At 39.3% G+C, this 22,592-nt stretch overlaps 2 protein-coding genes and 1 long non-coding RNA gene across 3 annotated transcripts in view; 1 reads left to right on the top strand and 2 right to left on the bottom strand.

Moving 5' to 3' along the window:
- Positions 1-17,051, bottom strand: part of smurf2 (SMAD specific E3 ubiquitin protein ligase 2) — a 41,916-nt gene extending 24,865 nt beyond the window's left edge. The window contains exon 1 of the mRNA XM_083566303.1: positions 16,478-17,051. Within this exon, the coding sequence (XP_083422429.1) occupies positions 16,478-16,529 (52 nt within the window). The 5' untranslated portion in view covers positions 16,530-17,051. The remainder of the gene's footprint in view (positions 1-16,477) is intronic.
- LOC310739993 lies at positions 276-5,436 on the top strand. The gene is made up of 3 exons (XR_014537533.1): positions 276-3,744; positions 4,098-5,276; positions 5,397-5,436. It is a non-coding gene; the product is annotated as an uncharacterized lncRNA (long non-coding RNA).
- Positions 17,052-17,571: 520 nt separating the features above from the next.
- Positions 17,572-22,113, bottom strand: kpna2 (karyopherin alpha 2 (RAG cohort 1, importin alpha 1)). The gene is made up of 10 exons (XM_083566304.1): positions 21,881-22,113; positions 21,191-21,331; positions 20,775-20,860; positions 20,391-20,659; positions 20,207-20,301; positions 19,620-19,883; positions 19,074-19,307; positions 18,530-18,712; positions 18,262-18,411; positions 17,572-17,802 (listed from the first exon to the last, which is right to left on the bottom strand). Exons 1-10 carry the CDS (start codon positions 21,944-21,946, stop codon positions 17,713-17,715), a joined length of 1,578 nt encoding a protein of 525 aa, XP_083422430.1. The 5' UTR covers positions 21,947-22,113; the 3' UTR covers positions 17,572-17,712.
- Between the last annotated feature and the right edge of the window lie 479 nt (positions 22,114-22,592).

Below are 22,592 nucleotides of genomic sequence, written 5' to 3'. Positions count from 1 at the left end.
TATAATAAGAAATTTTTGTGAGGAATAATAAAATTGTACATGGCCATGTTCCTTTTTTTCCCCACTGACAAATTAAAGAATTTTCTAATAAAGCATTATTAGGGGGCATACAGTTTGCCTTTGCACTCAAACAAACTGATGCTAAATTGATTTCAGGGATCTGCTGCACATAACGAGACACAAATTTCCAATCGGACTTCCATTTACATTCATTGCCCTTTTCTCAGCACTGTTCTTGCTATTGCAGCAAAGGGTTCCAGACTACAGAATTACTCTTTTTTTTTTTTTTTTTTTTATCCAAATGCTTGAAACCATCAGGGCTACAGATTGTTTAAAAACTGAGAAAATTCTAAGAAAACCATTCACACAGAGGCAAGTAGCCTATGTTTTGTGTGGTGATCATCACAGTGCCATAAAATCAGTTACTGATTGGCAACTTACGGCTAAAATGTTTGTTTGAACAATACCAGCTCTAAGCACCTGAATCCTAGTTCATTGATTCTGGCAGATTCTGAATGAGCAGGGTTTCCCAGTAGCTGCAGTACACGGCAACTTAAGCTGTATGTAAGGATGTACCTACTTGCTTCACATATTACGAAGAATTTTTCTCTACAAACACCCCTAGGAATGTGTAACGATCCAGTGAAAGCCACCTCATCCCTTAAACATCTGGAAGGCATCTCTCTCTCTTTCTCTCTCTCTCTCTCTCTCTCTCTCTCTCTCTCTCTCTCTCTTTCTCTGCAAATGCCAGTTTCACCACACACACATGGCCCCTGAGAGGGGCTTTAACAGGACTGTTCTGTAGTTTGTTTCTTCCATTAATTATTCACAGACTGTGTGTGTGTGTGTGTGTGTGTGTGTGTGTGTGTGTGTGTGTGTGTGTGTGTGTGTGTGTGTGTGTGTGTGTGTGTGTGTGTGTAGGGGGAAAGCAGACAGGTGAGAAAGATGCTGTGCCTTTTTTACTCTCTTTCCTGAGAGAAAACGAATCTCAACCCAAAGAAAGAAGCTAAAACAAACCCTGTGGGTCAGTTGTAAATCATAGTACTGGCGTACAGGATGAGTGCTTCAAGAGTGGGCCAAGATCATTTTTACGGTTTAACGCTTAGTGACAGGCTCTAGGAAGGGAAAAGGATTTTGTAATATTTTGGCAAGATGACATCAGAGCAAAAAAGGCAACAGCCATCTTTTTCTTCTATTCACAGAGGAATCTTTACCAGTGCAGTATGAACACAGAGAATCGAGACATTGATGAGTGAGTGCAAGTTACCTGCTTAAAACAAACCAGATGTTTATTAGCATACCTTTATTTACCTTTATTTTGGACTGAACTGACCAAATAGGTTACTGATCAGAAGGTCCGGGTTTCATGCTGTATAATGGTGACCCCAGCCGACTAATAATCTGGAATATGCGGAGAAAGAATTTCACTGCTGTAATGTATATGCGACAAGTAGAAACCTCTTTCCGTTTCTGTCCTTCTTAAACCAAACACAAGCCATAGTCACTTTTCCTCTCGCTAGCAAAAGATGGCAGGCTAAGCACTGTATCCAGATTAAGTGATTTCTAAGCATTCTAGTTAGATCTGAATGAGCTCCATCTGTTGTGCCATTTCTCACATGCTCGAATCCCAAAACACTTGGCTTGCATTCTGTCACTCCTCTCAGTGAGAGACTGGGCACTATACTCTCACTAGCCAGGCTGGCAATGCGCTCACACCATCTGATGATTCCATATGTACAGAGATTGCAGGTGGGCTTGCTCATTGGCGGGTTTCCTTGGAATGTGTCTCTTTGAGTGGTCAAAACAGGGAAAAGCCCATCCAACGCATGATTCAGAGTCGGTATAACTAGTTCTGGCCAAGGTGGCCCTAGAGATAGAGCTTAGAGCTTTATTAAAATAAAATAAAAAAATACACCACAAAAGCAGTTAAAAAATGCATATTTTGTTTTCCGTGGTACGTCTATACCATGCTCAGTCCAAAATTTAATTTTTCCCCCTTTACCTCTAACAGCTAAATTAAGACAGGGAGTCTGAAAGCAGCCGACTTAGACAGACTGAATGAATGTATTCGGGTATAAGTGAGCAATTTTTATGCTGTGAAAGGAAGCGGACAGAGGCAAAAGCCAGTCACAGACGACCACAAGCCACAGTCATGACGGGGACCTTGAGCTGGACAAAGTTTGGAATGTATGTGTGTGCATTTCAGAAAGCAAGAACGGTCCTATGATCCAAACACCACTAGGACTTTTTTTTTTTTTTTTTTTATCCCAGACACTTTAACTGGGAAGTAATCGGCACACCGAACTGGCACAAGAAACTACATTAAGAGAGGAAAAAGCTCATTTTCAAAGGAAGTTTGTTACTTCCATCAATACAGGCACACCTTAAAATGTGCCAAAAGAACAGAGACGTTGGGGTGGTGTTGGTACCAGACTAGAGTCCACCCTGCATGATTTCACACAGTAATTGCATATAACTCTGGAATTAGGGAGTCCCTGTCTGTCTCGCACTGTGGCGCTTGCTTATGAGCTTCCTTACGCTGTCTCATCACAGAGAGATGTAGGAGATAAACGAAGGATGAGTGAAGTCACATGGAGGGAGAATGTGAGGCAGAGGAGGAAAGAGGACGTGCTTATGTGGTAGAGTGGCGAGACCAGCAGGAGACAGAAAGGATGCTTGGTCCAGAAAGAAATTAGTGACAACTCCATCGAATTTAACCACAGTGGATCAGACTGAGTGATTCTAAAAGGCGCTACACCTCCTCTCAAGATGTACTGCAACTGTACATACATCCATAAACATTCTCACAATACTAGTCATCACTAAACCATCTTTCAGTTTAATTTAGAAAACAGCAGATTTACACAATGCATACTGGCTTCTTTGCGAGCTACACTTACCCATAAACCCTTTCTCTGCATGGGAATCGCTGCAGAATGAATAAATAAATAAGCAATTATTCTTTCTTCTTCTTACAGGAATACAAATAAAGTTAAAAAATATGACATCAAAGCTTTTCAATCACTGTTCATAGAATAGATTTAGGAATGATCATGGGCTTGTAAGAAGAGGTTGGTGATGACAAAAACCTTCCCAGAGAAAAAGAAATACGATGGCTTGAACCTGCTGGGCTGTGCCGTAAATCTGATTTCATTGGCCATAAGGGGAGTGCATTCTCACGTTGCTCTGCAGTGCACAATGGCCTACATACTTGCAACAAGCGCATACTTGCCCACACACAGCAGGCACACAACCACGCACTCTTCCTGGATCAGTGCTGGGAGAACCGTGGAAGCACTCATTTGGTAAATCAGGATGGAGATGAGGGGAGAAAGCCTCGTAGGATGCGAGCATGCACTGAGATTAGCTCGAAGGTCAGAGACATAGACGACCAGATTTAAAAATCGCCTAAACACAATGACAATATGACAGCTCTGTATTTCCAAAAAAAAAGTTTGTTGCTACTGGACTTCAGCCAGTCCCAAGTGCAGCGCTGCCATAGCAACGGCAGACTTGAGTAGTGTCTGGGGGAGAAGACAGAAGCCTCTGTGTGTGTTTCCGTGTTCCTCACTGAGAGCATGATCCGTGTGCCATGCCAAAACTGCATGAATTGACAAACAGGAGACTTACTCCAAGTAAGTGGACAGAAAGTGAATACGAAAGGGATTAGAGGGAGGAAAGGCTGATCAACAAAAGTCAGGCAAAGTAAGTCCAAGAAACAATTATAAATATTTCTAACAGCATGTTGGGTTATTTAATAATATACTTAACAAAAGGAACAACATATCGGTCTTAACATCTGACATTTAAACCAGTAGTAAACCAAAGTGGATAAACATTTATATTTACATCACTTTGCATTTAAGCCATTTGTGCTTCATATCCTTAAAATAAATTTTTTCTCTCTTGATGCACAAGTGAAGTGAGGCTATTTTTAAAACATATCCATATTTATTAACAGTAGCCTCAGCTTTTATAGTATAAGGAATACAAAAAAAACAAAAAGAAACTATACCTTGGAATGCATACAGCTGATGTGTCATTTATCGTACAAATCTTTTTTTTTTTTTATACACAACAGTGGTTGCACAAAACAGTTCATTAACCAGAGTGGCTGACTTCATTTATTTGTAATTGACCTACATCACTTTCACCTAGTGGGGGGAAGAGCATCCCAATTGATGGGCCTTATACCAGTTTCCCCAATTCTGAGCCTACATAATGGCACAACTGACATTTAAGAAGAATGTGTCTTGACCAACTTTTCTTATTTTCAAAATATCTGTAGGTGTCTACATCCTGGGTTATAGTTAAATAATTGAATCATGTTGCAGTCCAACACCTCACATGCTTCTGAGTAATTTTTTACATGTGTAAAAACTTATTGGAGGCAACAAATAGGTTCCACATATTTGAACCTGTGGTTTAGAGAGGTCACAATAATACAGCTTAAACCCTACACATTTTTAATATACAGAGCAGTTTCAGTTTTTTTTCACTATTCTACAAATGTCCAATAAAAGAGGCGGAGTTCGACACCAGTTGCTTGGATAGAACAATGTTATTCTGAAGGATCAGCTTTATCCTATAATAAAACATTTTAATCCTGATAGAAGAGCCTTGTTCTTACTACAGGGAACATGTAGTGTCTCAGGCTTCCAATAAGGCTGTGAAAGAACTGTTAGTTGTAACTAAATTAAATTGTAACTGAAACATTGACTGTTCCTTAACTAAAATAAATGCAAAACGATATTCATTTTTAAGAAGGTTTGTACAAACAATAACATTAAGTGACACACGTTCCAAACTAAGCTACAACTGCTTCAACAGCCTAATCAAATCAAAAATGAGGTTCTAACCCACACCGAGTGTTGCAAAAAATGTTCTATGGCCCACCTCTGTCATGATGGCACACGTGATGCATTTTTATAAACTCCAAATACATGAATTAAATAGAAGATTCAAATAAAATTCCTCAAATTGATTTCCTTTAATGACTACAATATGTAGCTCATGAGCATAAAAATGATAACAAAAAAAAAAAAAAAGAGTGTCGTTCACCGCTGAAAGGAAATGCACAGGTTTCTGAAATGTGGTTCGTAGTTACGTTGTTATTTTAGTATACTGGTTAATCACAAATTGTGCAAATCTTTTAGGAAGTGGATGAATCTAGTTCTACAGAAACAAAGTGTTCTCTAAGAATGATGGTGAGAAGATTAATGGTCTAATAGTTTGAAGGGAATTCAACTGACATGCACCTCACAAGAGAAAACTTAGTATAAAGATGCAAAAGTGTAATACCGATTAAAACTATTACATATGGATGACGTTTACTGAAAACCTTAATACCGAAACCTACCATAGTGTTTGTATCTTTGGTACAGAGGGAGCTGAAGTGACCATGATAATAAAACCATTTTATATATATATATATATATATATATATATATATATATATATATATATATATATATATATATATACATACATACACACACACACACACACACACACACACACACACACACACACACACACACACACACACACATATATATATATATATGTGTGTGTGTGTGTGTGTGTGTGTGTATATACACACACACACACACACACACACACACACACACACACACACACACACACACACATTACATATCGGTCATATAATCTCTATATTGTCTCACATTGTCTGTTTTGTCTTGTATAGTCTGCTTTTGTCTTGTCTGTTTTGTCTTGTATAGTCTGCTTTTGTCTTGTCTTGTCTGTTTTTGTCTTGTCTGTTTTGTCTTGTATAGTCCAAGCTGAATGTATAGTTTTGTCTGTACTTTGAGAGTCGCTAACAGCTGGAACCAAATTCCTTGTGTGTCAACACACTTGGCCAATAAACCTGATTCTGATATGATTTCTCAATATAAGGATTTGTGTTAATAACTAAATAAATAAATCACTAAGCAGTATAGAGTGACACAGGCTGTATGAATAGAAGTTCCTTAGCAACTTGCAGCTATGAATACTGATTTAGACGGATGGACATGTATCTTAACACATTCAATCAATGGCTGATGCTGAGAGGAAGAGATTCAGTGTGTTACTAGTGAAGTTTGGAAGACACAATAGCGATGACACTTGGTGTAACAGAGGGCATAAAATGACACATCCCAAGCTAAGAATAATACAAAATACACTTACACTTAGTGATGCTACATCTTTTTCTATAACCTTCTCTAGAGAGGCAACTAATTTACCGGTTTAATTTACAGAATTTTTTCAGGTTTCTGCATTACCATTCATCCCGTATTTTATGAAGAGTTTAAAAGTATAAATATGTAGCTATAAAAAAAGGATTTCAACTTGCTCCCTGTCTTTCTCTGACTCTCACATGTACAATGGTGAGGTAAAAAGGGTTCTCACGGTTTTGTGGGGTACAGGGCTGTGAGGTCAGTGGTTTTGTTGTCCACTTCAGGCTGTGCAGCATAAGCAAGAATGTGGGAGTGTGAGAGAGCTGGGCCAGGAAAGCCAAAACTTTCCCAGCTCATTAAAACGGTTGCTTCGATCATAACCGAGCTTCTAAAGAAAACTAGGTCTGTGCTTTTCCCTCCATGAGGTCGGTCCTCTGCGGGTGACTTTTGGTAGCTTATTCAAGCCACAGCATGTCTAGCTAGCTAAGACATGTTTTCTTTCCCCACAAAATGTCTCTACGGCAAATGTACCATCATTAAAGTAGGATTTATTATTTGATCCAATGCTATTGCAATCTGTCCAGGGCAAAAGGACGAGTGACCTTGGTGTAATGAACTGTTTACATTCTGATTAGCCACATCTCTGGTATTGTCCATTTCAGAAACTTCAAACAGGCTAAGGTATCTCACTGGAATGTGTGCCTCCTTCCCTCTCTCTTTCCTCCCCCCCCTCCCCCCTTTACAGTTTGGCATAACTTGTGCTCCTTGCCGTGCTTTGAGTCAAACCCTTACAGGTTACACTCTCACCGGCAGCATTGTTCTTCTATAAACAAAACGCCCCTGGGAGAGAAAAAGTACATGTTTGAATGTTATTGGAACACTGTACCTAATCTCAAATCTGCTTCCTCTTCCACCGCTGTCTGATCACCCTCCTTGTTAAAAGCGCTTTGGGTCCACCCTCTGTCATTCATTAGCTTGGGGTGAATATCCTGAATGTCTGCGGTCACGTGAGACTCGGGACAGACGCTTATCTGCACCGGATTGCCGCTGCGTCAGAAAGGCACGAGGGCTAAGTGGAAGTACATTCTCAGGGAAGTACCCAAATGTTGCCCTGAAAGCCTAAGATTAAAGAGCAGACATTCTCTGGAGTGTAGATGACATCATTGTTTTATGCCACTAATGTACATGTATACGAAACAAATGCACCAGGCTTTATAGAGGACGTTCACAGAGAGGGGGTGCTTAAGATTCATACACCTGATCAACATTCATAAACTTCTTTTCAACTTTTGAATATGGCCTACCTCCACAATCATGACTCACAGGAAATTTTTTTTTTTTTTTTTACTTCACATTGTGGGCAAGCTTATCTGTTACCTGCTGAGAGATTATTATAATGAAAGCTGGGAGGCTTTAAATAAGTACAAAAAAAACAAAAAGATAAAAAAAACAAAAAAAAAAACATGGTGAAATAAACTGTGAGTCACTATGGGCATTGTGTGGGCTGAAAGTTTATGAGGAAACACTGGCTTAGGCTTCATTTAAAAAAAAAGTTATGAAGTTCTTTCTATTAGTTCCAGCTTGAGTAAAATAAGGCTTGAAGGAATCTTCTCTTCCTTTCCCAACATCCCTGATGGGAAGCCCCTTGACACTGGCCAACGGACAGAAAGCACAAGTAGTTGATGAAATGGCCAGCTACAATACACAGCTGAACACGTTTCCCACCATACACCTCCATAGAGAAAATAATTAACTAGAGGAAGTGGTTTCACAAAGTGTGTGAGGACGGTCAAAACCAACATGAAGCCATGCTTTCAAAAAAACTGTTTCAGAGAAACTGCCAAAACCCTTTTATCTAATCTAGGGTTGGACAAAAACATAGCCAGACTGAAACCCAGTGAAGAACTTGCATGCCATGCTTAAAATCCTCATTGTGTTTTGCTGAAAATGAAAGTGTCACCTTGCCAGAGGTGTGAAGTTACAATAAGGCCTGTCCCACATTGTGTGTTTTGTTGCAAGGTGAAAACACATCCTGGGTCCTATACTACTTTCTTAACTACCATTATTAATCTGACAACTGTATCAGTTACTCAAAAGGAAACAGATAACGTAGATCCCAGTGCAAGACACATTCCACTCCTGATTTGTGTTTCTGGCAGGTGTTTTCAAATCTCAGGATGAAGCCAAATACATAAGTTACACTGAAATCTGCTTAGTTAAAGCAGCGCTATGTCATTTTGGTTAGTTAGCAGAAAGCCAGCACAAAAAAAAGACCTTAATTGTTCAGCTGATGGGTTGAAAGAGTAAGAATGCAAAACATTGTAGTACTGGGACTCTATGAATGCAGCCAGTTACATATCAGGAAAAAAACAAAAAAACAAGGGTGTGCCCTTTGCCTTTATTTTAATATTGGAATAATTTCAAAAGTTATAAAAGGGATATTTGATTAAACATTTCAATGTACAGGTGTAGGCACATGTTCAATGTGAAAGAATGAAATTATCACTGGGGAAAGAAACGCTAAATATAAATGCTCTATGCAAAAGGTGTGTTCGCACGTGTGGAAGAGTTACTTTTGCTGTATATGTCTAATCCATGGATGCGAGGGTACTTCATTTGTTTACATTGTAGACCAGGTGCAAATTTAGGGGTCAGGAGTACATTCCAGCGGCACATACGTTTGTCTGTTGTCTGTATTACAGCCTAGATTTTAGTCACCAATATGAGCACCTTCGGGCCACAGTGAGCATGAGAAGTGAAGACACCCTGGATGAGGCACGCTTCTTTAACACGTAGGAGGACGTGCAAACAAAGCTAAATACAGAATCATAATACGGAATCAAAATTTCGAGCGTTAACGCAAAAATAGCCAATAAAAGTTCTCTCTATATCAAACACTTAAAAGAAAACACACAATACTCCTGTTAATAATATCGATTTGCTATCCAATAAGTGCTGTCACTAAACAATTCATTAATCGCTATATTTAGGCTGCTGCATCCTGACATCCGTCTGCTGTACTTGTTGAAAATAATCGAAGATAAAACATATGATAAAATATACCAAATGTGTTAACTGGACATGAGTGACCCATAAAATATAAATAGCTGTTAGAGTAGACCTGGCGATACCCAATTCACCACACTGTTTCTGCAGACAGTTTGCACTGGACATTTATTCCATGACCCAGCAAGCCATTTTAAATGCTGTGGCAGATTGAACTGAAGAAGTAGTACATTTCATTTGCTCTATTTTCAATGCTAATCGATCAGAAATGTTTCCGTCTCTAAAAAGGTTGAGGTCCGTCATGTATTCAGCTGGACATTACACAATGTAGCTGCAGTAAAACTGCAATAGATAAAACAATATAATATTTTAAGGAATAGTATTAGTAAAGCCAATTTAATGTCTGGGACTGCAAACGTTGTAGTGCTTTTAATTAATAACAACGATGAGAACACTTAATAGTTTCTGTACTCTTCTAATATCTGTCTCTTAAAACTCATGCTTTTTTTTTTTTATTAAGAAACTGGACTGCTACTGAAGGGTGTGTGTGTGTGGGGGGGGTGTTGTTAATTCAGCTCTTCGGTCTTATATGACGTAATGGCGTAGGGCTGCAGAGAAACACGAGGTAACTAATGTCTTTACCAGAGTCCCAGTCTTTGGGGAGGCAAGTGATGTTAATGGAAAAAGACATTCCTCCCCTGAAAGAGAAAAATTTTTACAGTTTACATTTCATGCCATCATTCCCAGATTTTCCCCCACACATGAGAAGAGAGCAAAGAACACAACTGAATAAACGAGGAGAGAAAGAGGAGACAACTGGAGTGCAAGGGAGAACACAGAACAGCAGAGCAGGGAACATCAGACATAAGAGTAGAGAGGAGAGGCGAGAAGAGAGGCGAATATGGAATAAAAGAGCACAGGATGCTGAGGACAGGAAAACAGTGTAGAATGCAGCACAGGAGAGAAAACCACAGGAGAGAAGAGCAGAAAAGTGTAGAGTTGGAAAAGAAGCAATTCAGATTAAAGAAGACTTTTTTTATTCTATTGGAAATTTGAACTAAGAAAGTGTACATTAACCTAATGAGAGTGTGTGCAATGCATCATTGTTCTACTGTCCCCTTCCATCTATTGCTGAAAGATGAATATTAACACACTGGCTTTGGAGAGGTGTAGGCCACTAAATGGAGGCAAGAGGTAGATGTGGACAGATATTAGGGCTGGGCGATATGGCCTAAAAAAAAAAATCCCAGATTTTTTCACAAAAAATCCGATTTGCGATTTAAATCGATTTTTTCCCCCTGCTTAAAATCAACCTGCATATGACAAAGAAAATGTAAAAAAAAATAAGTTTTAACTTTATTAAATGGGTTAAAGTGCAATCAGAAACAACAAGCCATTGTAAATTGTGAAAATAGAACGTAACATAACATAAAATGAGCTTAAATGTGGAACATGATTGAAAATGCACCTGAGGTTTGGAGTGATTTTGCCTTTACTTATCTCCAAAACTCCACAGTAATATGACTTGAAATTTAACAATAAATTTCAAGTAATAGACAGGGACACTGTAAATTAGAAGTATTTGAAAGATTGAGCAAACCTATAAAGAAAAATGTTTTATGAGTGTTTGAATATGGTGATTCAAATGCTCTGATTGTTCTGTTTCTTAACAGAAACGCCGTTCTGAAGCGTCTTTACAGGTATTTTGACCGCTCCCACCACCCATACCGGAAGTGTACGATTAGACACGCAACACTAAACAAAGTGCGGCTGCTTGACCGTGTATTTTCGGGATGCGGCTGCTTAACCGCAGTCTTGTGCTGCCGCTGTCTTGTTAATTTCGTAGGGCCCTACATCTCTCCCACTTGACAGCATGCCTCTGTTTGAGGTGCTGCAGTAAATTGGTGGTACTGCTACCTTTGCTTGCTTTGTACATATTGTTTGTGTATCTCTATGGCAAACGCGCGGGGGGTGTGTGTTTCGGCTGAGTTCGTTCGAAACTATGGAAGCCCAGAGGGGAGCGTCGGCGGACATTAAAGAGGAAACCGATTTTTATCAAGACATATCGATGTAAACTACACATTCGAGTTAATCGATAAAATTGATTTATCGCCCAGCCCTAACAGATATACATAATTTGTGTAGTGTACATGTTTAAACTGGTTGCTGGTAGCTGGCATTGCGTAAGAACAGTACTGTTGTAAACTTTTGTCATGCTCAATGATATTATACAGGCTGCACGTGTGCATCATAATGAAGAAGGTAAACAATCACAGCAACTTAATAAGTAATTAAGTTGGTAAACTGTGCAGACACGGCCTCCTTGCTGTGGTGCGCTGAAGTAAAGGCTAATGAGAGCTAAAAAATTTTATAAGTTGAAAGGAAAGCTGGCAACTCCCCTCCCACATTACAATGAAAACAGCCTACATCATTCACCACAGAGCTACACCTATACGATCATTTGTTTTTTGGAGATTAGGGGATTATGTGTATTGCATCAGGTGAAGGGCGAGATGTGGATTTACAATCCTGGATGAATGACATGATTTCATAATTACGTCTCTACGAAATTCTCATCGAAGCGGTGGTTACAGGAGAATGGGTGCTGGAGCGAACCAACACAATAATGTCAATAACATCTCAGAAGAAGTCTGTTGAAGAAATGAATCCAGGCTGAAACAGGGTCTTTCACATTGGGAGCGGAGAACACCGGGGGTATGTAGTATCAGCTGCTTAACTTCGAGTGAAAAAGCTCTGCTTGGCTGACACCAGACTAAACAACACAGGCCAGAGGAAGTGGGAAAGACTACCTGGGTGCTCCTGTACCTACTGCACATGGAAACTCATGAGTGTCTGTGTTTATATAAAAATCACATGTAAATTCTCCATTTGGTCTATAAATGAAGAGCACCACACATGTAGATAATAAATAGTAATTAAAATTAAATAAGCAGAACATTATTATAGACAATATCTTGCAATATATTGAATTCTCAGTGTATACAACATAGGAATAAAGATGTGATAGTTTGGATTTATTCAGGCAAAGACTGAAATTAATGTATGCCACAATCATAAATGGATTATTATCGATAAACGACAAATAACTGGTGTGACAAAAACAAATACCTGATATGTAAACAATAAGTAAATCTTTTAAATGCTAGATAAAAAAAAAATATATATATATATATCACCTTAATAAATATGCACTCCATATTAAGTAGAAGAAAATAGTTTACAAGCAGTACGGACATATTCCACTGAAATATGTTGATTTAAACCGCAAAAGGGGTTTTCTGAGCGAAGAGAGAAAATATATAAAAGAACATTGAGCAAAGACCTCTTGATAAGTAGCAGGCCATAATCGTGCACATTTGAATACATTCTGTTCTAAAAGTAATCTAATGGATGGGAACAGGACAAAGGGAATGTCGGGCAAGTGATTTTCTGTGCATTTCCAGCACTTTGAACACCTTGGGTTTACGAGCACAGATGCTGGCGGCAGGAACTCTACCTCAGCATCTGCAGAACATTACAGAGACGGGACTCAAACAGAAAGAGGCCTTCAAGGCCTCGCTCCCGAAATGAGCGAATTAGTCTGTGCTCGGCAAACGTCTACAAACGTTATAGCTCTCGGCTAGACTTGTGGTGGAAAGGCAGACAGACTTGACACAGCTGGTACAGGACTGCGGTGCAGTTATGAGGCTGCATTCATGAAGGGGCTCCAAAGTGCTGAGGTAGGACTGCGTTCCCCCATCGTATTCCAGGACATGCAGTGTGCTTAAGTGCAAGACGGCTTTAAGGAACAAGGCTGCTTTATACTGGACCAATATGAGATGAATAAGAAAAGAGCTCTGTGTGATGATACCACTGGAACAGCAAAAAAGAAAAAATAAATATGCACAGCGTCTCTCATTAACAGAGCTTTGCAAAATGAAGGCATGCAAAGTCACGTGCATTTCCATACAGCACAAGAGGAGAAGAGTGAGAAGGGTTCGCTTAGCCACAGAATTAAAAGACATCAAAGAGCTAAATTAGAAATGAGCATGAAAAAGGATAAAGAAAGAAAAAAACTATGTATTCATCTTAAACAACTATTCTTCGTGCAATAAATATTTATGAACGGGTCAGCTATCGTATGCATGTTGAGTGTTTAATAAGCAGCTATCAGGCATCGAAAAAAATTAGAAAACTAAAGACATGAAAGTAATCTTGAGAGAGAGAAAGAAAGAGAGAGAGAGAGAGAGAGAGAGAGAGAGAGAGAGAGAGAGATTGAAACTTTGAATGTAGGCTCAAAGTGAAGCTGCTGTGATATTTTTACGCTTTAAAACAAGTGAATAGAAGTGGAAACTTCACCTGAGGTTGCCAGCTAAACTCTCAGTAAATGACACTAAGCCATTATAGCACATGAACCTGTCACAGAAACCGATGTGTTCCATCTAATCCGTTTATAAAACTTACTGTAAACAATAACATTATGCAATCAAATACACACATGCCCATCGCAAAATAGCGACATGGAATGCACGAAGCGCAGCTGCAGCTCTATACGATCCTAATCCCACAGCCACCATAAAGTCAAGCATTAAATAGCTGATTCTTAATGGTGAGCTTTTCAACCAAAACTGTACAAATCAGCATTAAAGTAACAAATAGACCTCTAGTGGCGCTCAATCTGCTGTTCGTCTGCCACATCTGACCTTTCATAAAAAAAATTCTTGTTCAAAATGATCGCATGTAAAGAGTTCTCTCACAGTTTCCCCTCTCGACGTCTGGCCCTCACGGCACGGCGGACGGTTCGGAGGCGAGCGTCGTTCCCTTTGTCCTTCCCACAGGGCAGCTGAACCAACAGGAAATCCAGTCGCACTACATTAATTTGTGGAACCATTTCGATCATTTAAGGGCCTCTCGGTTGGAAAAGAAAAACGTTTACAAATGACGTGCAATTATGCCGCTTTTTTCCTCCCTCGGCATGCTTCGGTTTTTGCTTTCGCTGCTGTTTAAACAGAACGTGGAACTGTTTGGTCAAATGCACTTGTGAAATTTGGCAGCCAAGTCAGCTCAACAAAGCTAATGGGTATTTTTACTACACATACTGTGTCAACACCGACATAGCCAAAATCACTTCCATACTTGAACGCCATTAGCAAAACAGTGAACTTAAATTACTTTTTTTTTTTCGTTTTTTTTTTTTTTAAACGGCCAACTTAAACTTCACTGATGCTCCTCAGGCATCAACCAGGCAGGCTACACACCTCAGTGATAACTTGTCATGTCAGAATGATGTCTATAGGTTATATTAAATAAGAAACCAACAATTTATTGAGGATACATACAGAGGATCATTTCTCACATGAGTACCTGATGAAACCTGAAATGTGAGTAAACCTTACTAATTAGCCTAACTAATAAAACCATTATAAACATTATACTCCATAACCCTAATTTTCGCATGGAAAAAGAAAAAAAAAAAGTTCATGTCCCTGGACGATGCATGATTAGTAATTAGTCACGCTGCGTAAGGATGAATGAACGCGTGTGTGATATATTTAGTAGGCAGCATATTTTCTTAATGCTAATAAAGATCCCATGCAAATTTCAGCGGACTGAGACACATCAACAGTGATTCAAATGTGCGCATGTGCAATGTTAAGAAGAGAAAAAGAAGGGAAATGTGCAAAATTACTGCGACAACATTTTCACTGCTTCTGAGCTCATGGCTATGTTTAACAGAGAGTGAAATTTTTCTTTTTTATTATTATTATTATTTTTTAACTTCAAAGAAGAAAAATCAGAGGCGCACGGTTCAGTCCCCATGTAATCATGACATTACCATGCACAATTTTCACACACTGCTTCTGAACGGCACACCAAAATATATTCTGTGCACTTTACAAAAATGTAGTTAGTGTGATTATGTATGTTAAATACTGGGCAGGAGCACCAGTGATGCCAAGTTATAGCTCCAGGATACCGGAGAGTTTAATCCTGAGCTCAGGTTACTGTCTGTACATTTTATACATTGTCCCAAAACCAGGCATGTAAGGGAAGGTGGACCGGCTACAATGCTTGTGTGTCTATATGACCATGAGTGTATCATTATAATTGACTGGTGTCCCAGCCAGGGTGTATCCCTGCCTCCCGGGAAAAGCTCCAGTTCGGACCTGGATTGAGCTTGTACTTTAAACAATTCCGGCTCGCTGAAACAGATCGTCAGAACAGGCCACCCCTGTTGTCTACTTTGTTTCATCACTAACATTACAAGATTAAATATTTCATTTGGCCGCTTTGGAGATGAGTGGTGGAGAGGCGGGGGTGGGGGTGGTGGAGTTGATGCTGGAGATATATCAAACACAGCCAGCTCTCGTCTCCCTTTCCTGGTCAAAACAGCAGGCTCTCAGAGATCCTGCTGTTTTGACTGGGAGACACGATGAGAACTGGGAGTACTGGAGATCTGTACTGACAAGATTTTTCCTAACATAATACAAATTCAAAGACTAAAAATTATAACTGCCACCTGAAACCAGTTGCAAATAGATGTTTATAAATATATGACAATGTTTACACACATACATTTTATATATATATATATATATATATATATATATATATATATATATATATATATATATATATATATATAATCATAGTGATCAGGCTGAGAGAGAAAATGTGGCTCTGTGATGCACAGGCTTCCTTCAACTACACCAAACCTCCTCACCTCATTCAAGCTGTGACCCTTTACATCTTAAGAAAAATACAGCGCAAACACGGTCACCTTGTCGAATCAAAAACCTTTTTCACACTATAATCAAGATTAAAAAATGTCATTAAGTGATAAAGCAGTCGACTCGATGAAATAGAAGATAAAAGGTCCATCCTATGCGAGCTAAGCAGCTAAGGCGCAGAGTGAAACCAAGCGCACTGCTGAACGCCTATTGTAGAAAAACATCTAAAAAAATACATAAAAAAGACTAAATAAACTATATATTGCGACCAATTGGAAGAGGAAATGTTCATTTTTTTTATTCTAATAATTTCAGCTCCTAGCTATTGTAGGCTAGCTAGCACAAACAAGCTAGCTCATTATTACACACAGTTCAACTGAACTAAAAGAAAACGCTTTTAGTAAAAGTAATTGTACGACTTACTCTCAAGAAGTTACGGGATATATAATGAGTTGTATGATTATAAAAACACAACAGAAGTAGTTAAGAATGGTGTCTGGCAGCAGGCTAGTCAGTTTAGCCGCACTGTTAGTATTGGCTAAAGTACAAACTCTTTACCTGTTAATCGCAGCTTCACGGGTCCATTTCTCCTTCCCCCTTGATTCGACATCTCCTTTAACTTTCCACTTTGAGAGCAGAATTTCCGCGTTAAAATTTTTAAGTTTTTAGGTTATAGATAATACACTGTCAGATTATTTTCCCCTCGTCGCTCCGGCTACGTTATGCTATGCTAGTGTGCTAGCCAGTTACTTTCACAGTTAATTCACAATAATGGAGTCCCGACGCAGTGGCCCGGATGTGCGCAGATCTGCCGAGTCCATAGTCGCGATTTCCCGAATGCGAATTTCCTCAGCGGGCGCCGCTTCCCGGGTGCATCCCGCGGTGCTGAAACCAGGCTGAAGCGCTGACGGAGGGAGGAAGCGGGAGGATGATGCGCTTCTCTTTCTGGACTATAGAGGTTGCACGCTGCGCTCGGTATTTTCCGCACTGCAGAAGAGTGCGCGTGTGGAAAGTTGCGCTGCTCGGAGAACGAGCTCGTCCTCTTAGCTGGCAGATGTTCAGCTCCGCCGTGACGTCAGCAGTCCCCTCCTTTCTTCTGTGTGTAGTCTTTCCAAAACTTCTGCACGCTCCCACCTCCCTCCCTCTTACCACTGACCCCCAAGAATTCAGAACAAACGCCCCACTATCCCCAAAAGAACTCGGCACAACCCCCACTGCTCCAAGAATTCAGCACAACCCCCACACCCATTTATCCCCATGAATTTCGCACACATGCCCCACTCCCATTAATTGCCCAAGAATTCTGCCCAATCACCCCACCCCAGAAGTCAACAATAATGGCCCTCTTACCAATAACTTCCCAAGAAATGAGCCAACACCCCACTGACCACTAACTTGCACACATTTCCCACTCCCATTAAACCCTAAACAAATAAATAAAAAGTACAACCTTCTCACTACATGACACTTTATACACCATTTTGTTCTCATGTGGTGGTTTGGACACAGTCAGTTTTACCAAATCAGCACAAACACCCCATTTACCACTAATCCCCAATAATTCAGCACAAATTTCACTCCTTGTTAATTTCAGCAGAAATCCCAAACTGGAGTAAACTCCACTAGCCCACAAGAGTAACACAAATGCCAAATGGTTTGTACTTACTTTATTTACAAAGTAATAAAACTTGGACAGTTCCATATGTACAGCTTCATAGAACAGATTAGATTGAACTAGACAAACATACAGAACAGAAGTACATGAAAAGGGAAAAAAAAGATCTAGAAAGTGTCTAGAAATTGAAAGTGCCTTGGTTATCATTGATCTGAAATGCATAGCCTTCATCTGTGACTTCAGGGGCAATAGATTCCTCACAGTCCTCCTGGAGGAAAAAAAAAGAAATTCATTGATTATTTCATAAAATAAAAAGAAATTCAGCATGGAGAAAAAAAAACTTAACGTTATTAACAATGTGGTTTAACTACCTCATGATCACTGCCACTAACATATGTTTCACTTTATTTCTAACTGAAGAGAGCAATAAAAATGCTCACAACATTCTAGCTCTTTAGGCCCCAAAGCTTTAACTTCCATTTGCTAGGGTCCAAAATTCAGCATTCAAATTTAATACAACAAATCTCCTTTTATTCACCACTGAAACTGCCATAGACAGCAGCACATCTCACAACATGGGCATAAACAAGAGTTATGAAAGCTAATGCTAAACATTTCTATATAAACACATTTGATTGGTTTAAGGGCGGACTTTGCCCTTAATGAAAACTTAAAGCAATAGGATCGAAAAGGCACTCAAACGCTCAGCCCTCTTTAATGGACTCACCTCACCAGTGAAGTATTTCTCAATTATGTTTAGTGCTGCCTTGTACACCATTTCGTTTTCATGTGTCTGCAGAGCTTCAATTTTATCCAAACCACCGCATTCTTCAATCATCAGACACAGCTTATCAGTCTCCCCAATCTTCTCTCCAGCCTAGTGATTAAACGAGGAGTTATTGCACGCAAACAATCCACCATATATATTTATATACACATGAAAGATCTACATTATATTAATAGTATTACATTATATTTGTGCATAGGTGACATACCAGGAAGATATTACTGACTGCATCCAAAATGACCAAAATAGTCTTGCTGTCCTTGACAGTCAGTAGATTGAGCAGTGGCTCCAGGACATTGGCCTGCACAAGATAGATAACTTGCTCTATGGTGCCTCCACTGGTGAAGTTAGTCACAGCCCAAACTGCCTCCTTCTGAGTCTTGTAATCTCCCTGCACATGGCAAGATTCTTTCATTCATTTTAATGAAAACAAATACAACTGGTTAACAAAACTCCTGCAACTTAAATTATACATGGCACAAGCTTCAAGAAAGTGCTGTCCACAATTAAAATGAAGTGAAATTATTATTATAATTGTATTTTTTTTATTTTATTTTTTTTAAGTCACCCATCCCAACCTACTGGATTTCTGGTTTCAAAAGGAGTTCATTATTTCAACTTAAAACCAAATGCAAGCTTTTGCGTAAGGCTGAAATTTTAAGTTTGTGTATTAAATTTATTGTCTCAAAACCACTAATGTTCTGCTAACTTATTGGGCTTGTGCTCCCGACCAATCACAGCACTCAACATACCCTTCTGAGTACATCCACCAGGCATGGGACCAGTTCGGCATTAATGACCTCCTGGATCTGAGAGTCTTTCCCGGCTGTGATGTTGGACAGGGTCCAGGCAGCTTCCTTCTGAATGTTGCTCCTGTTATGCTGCAAGAAGCCTTTAAATAAGGGGAGGATCCCAGCATCCAGCACCATCTGTGTCTGCTCGTCTGTGCCAGTCACAATATTGCCGATCGTGCGCAAGGCAGGAGTCTGAAGATATAGATATATAGTCTGGGGTTAAACACTGTACTTTTTAAAGAAATAAATTGTGAATTATTTATTGATTATTTGATTTTGTGTGCTGGTGGTTGGGGGATAAACTACAATAATCAATGTACTTTATAATCAATTATATTTAACCACTTCAATGTGATATAGCGATACAAGGCTAATGCTACATTAACATGCTCATTCTAGCATAAACTGAGGAATTGTTTTCTGAAAAATTAAACATGAGTTTAACCAGACTTGAGAATTTAGTGATTTATTATAAAACAGGTTTAGACCCAACAGTTTACCCACCACAACAGAAATCGCTCCATGTTGAAGCAGGTACATGAGACTGGGAATCACACCAGTCTGGATCACCACTTCTATCCGTTCATTAGGACCATCAGTCAGGTAGGACATGCCCCAACAAGCATCTGCCTGCACCTCAGGGTCTTTATGACCCAGCAGGCGGAGTATGAGGGGCAGCATCTGGATCACAGCATCAAGGGGTGGCGCCGGATTCTTGTTGCGACACAGGTTAGACAAAGTCCAAGTGATGTTCTTCAGGTACACAGGCTGTCCCCCAAACAAAACAAAAAAAAAATTAGAATAAAATCACTGGAGTTTTGGCACATCCTAGTGGTAAGAAGCAATTACTACAGTTGCAATTGATTGTGTTATGAATTTACCAATTAGAACAATGGAACTTTTAAGCATGACATCTGAGAATTATTTTAAAATTCAGCCTAAAGGATGCTTTAAAAAAAAAAAAAAAAAAAAAAAGTACAACATGCAGCTTTACATAAACTAGAACTGTGTGCATCCCAACCCTGCTGAAATTTGCAAGCAGCAATTAATGTGCCACTGAATGGTCTTCAAGAGTAACTTTTTCAACTTACATTATGCACGTCGAGGTCATTCACGTAAAGCAGATGCAAAAGTGGCTTGAGCGCACCATGCTTGATTATTAGATCTCTATACATGGCACCATCACCTAAAAAGGTGAAGACAATTTTTCAAAATCCAATAGAAAAATAAATAACTATTACCATTTATGTTGCAGATTTGCAATTCCTCACTCACCAGCAATATTCCCCAGGGCCCAGATAGCCTGTTCGCTAACATCAGTATCACTGGATGAAATTAATTTAATAAAAGCTGGAATGGCGCCTTGTTCCACCACAGCTCTAGTCTGTTCCGTCGTCCCAGACGCAATGTTAGTCAGAGCCCAGGCTGCTTCAAACTGAATAGCTGGACACTCAAACATACCCAGGAAGGTTACAAACTTGGGGATCAGGCCTGCACTGATGATCCGTTCAATGGGTGGGTGTCTCTCTCTAGACAGAAGCTTCCTAAAAATGGAGAATTTTTTTTTTATAAAAACACCATAACAAAAAGACAGACAAATTGGGGGTATGGTGGGAAATGGATTTTCATTAAAAAACTACAAATTATGAGCAGACTCACCTTGCAGCTCGGGTTGCCTCCAGCTGAACTTCAGATTTAAAGCTGTTAATTCCAACAACTATCTCCTCCAATGTCCAGGTCTGACCCTGTCGCATGAAATACACATTTTAGCCAACTCTATTTTACAATACACCATACTACTGACTAACAATCAAAATGGGGGAAAGGCATCATTTAGTTACCCCAGAGTATACATAATGAGAAAACCTACATTTATATTATACAAGTTATAAAATGTTTTATAAATAAAGTTTTACACATACAAGTTTTCCTATGGGAAATGAGTATCTGGGATTAATATACGTGGGCATGGCTTAAACAAAGTATTGAAAAACAATTAACTAAATAAACGTTGCTTATTTACAGACTAAAACCAGCTACACTTCTACAGGTCTCTTTCTAGATTTCTTGGTTACCTGGCAGTTCTGGAGTTTCTCTTGAAGAGGTGAGGTGGCATCATCAGATGTAGTGCTCACATGCCTCCTCTTCAAAATCTGCTCGTCTTTCTTCGCTTTACGGAGCTCAACGTTTACTTCCACCCTCCGTCGTCGAAGCTCCTGCAAGTACATGTACAGAGTTGATTAGAAATCTCACTGCAAGCATTTTATGATTCCTGAATGAAAAATCACTTGATCACAATAGGATAATCTGAGGATAATGAGAGAACTCTCCAAATACTTTGCAACCTTTTAGCTTGAACAAATTCAACTCTATTAATGACCTCAGCGATGTTAAAGAATTTATTGATCATTACAAAAGATATCAGGAGGAAAACATTTTTTTAATTCTGGGCACCCAAGGATCCGACCCCCACCCCCCACACACAGATTGTCAGCTCTGAGGAGGAGACAGAGGAACAGGCTGTGGAGGAGACAGCAGGGGATACAGTATGGGAGAAAGTAGAAAAGACCATTAGAGGGGACAGTGGAAGAGGCAGTGGACAGGAAAGAAAAACATTAAATAAAAGCATGATGTCCCCTAACCCTATTTTTATTTATTTTTTTCGAAGCATCAAAATGCGCCAGAAACACTTTCAACGCAAAAGACAATTTTGAGCTGAAATTCATCAATTTTACATCAAAAAAAAAAAAAAATTCACCACTTACCGCTACATCTTTCCCTTTGTTTTTGAACTGATTCAGACGCGCGCCGCACTCGTTAACTGCAGACATTTTCAACACGAGTTTCCTTAAGAAAACCGAGTAAACATATAAACCTGAAAAGAAAAAAAATCAAAAATTAGCAACTTTAGCACAAATAAAAGATTTAGAAATAAGACTGTAATACATAAATATATATAATTTTTTAAAAAGCGGTGTAAACCAGTGACATGCCTCTCACTATGACCGCAGAGAAAATGTGCGCTAGAGCGGCGCAGTAAAGACCTTTAAATTGCCGGCTAAGACCGCTCCTATTGGACAGTTTGAGCAAAAGCAGCGCTCCATTGGTCTGTTTGAAAAATCACATGTCGCCCCGGAAAGCGTGGCGTCCGCGCAAGTCACGTGTATTATCGCGACATTATAGATGACTTTCTTTTGACTGAGTTTGTCTTTGATATGACCAAAGTAGAGATGTAGAGAAATGAAAATCGAATAGAAACTAAAGGAAAAAAAAGGGTTGATTTATTTTTTCTTACAAAAGCAATAATATAGAAACAATACGTCACAGCAGTTTCAAACAAAAACTGGGCGGAGCTTCTACAGTCCAAAAAGGTTGTTGCTTTACCTAATACTGTACGCGTTCTTTTCTTTTATTAGGTATTAGCTATTTAAAAAAAACTATTAAAATGGTTTTAAATAAGGTCACATTTCAATTGGT

The sequence above is a fragment of the Silurus aristotelis genome (assembly GCF_946808225.1).
Source record: "Silurus aristotelis genome assembly, chromosome: 17".
NCBI lineage: Eukaryota > Metazoa > Chordata > Actinopteri > Siluriformes > Siluridae > Silurus > Silurus aristotelis.
This window is presented reverse-complemented; position numbering and strand designations above follow the sequence as displayed.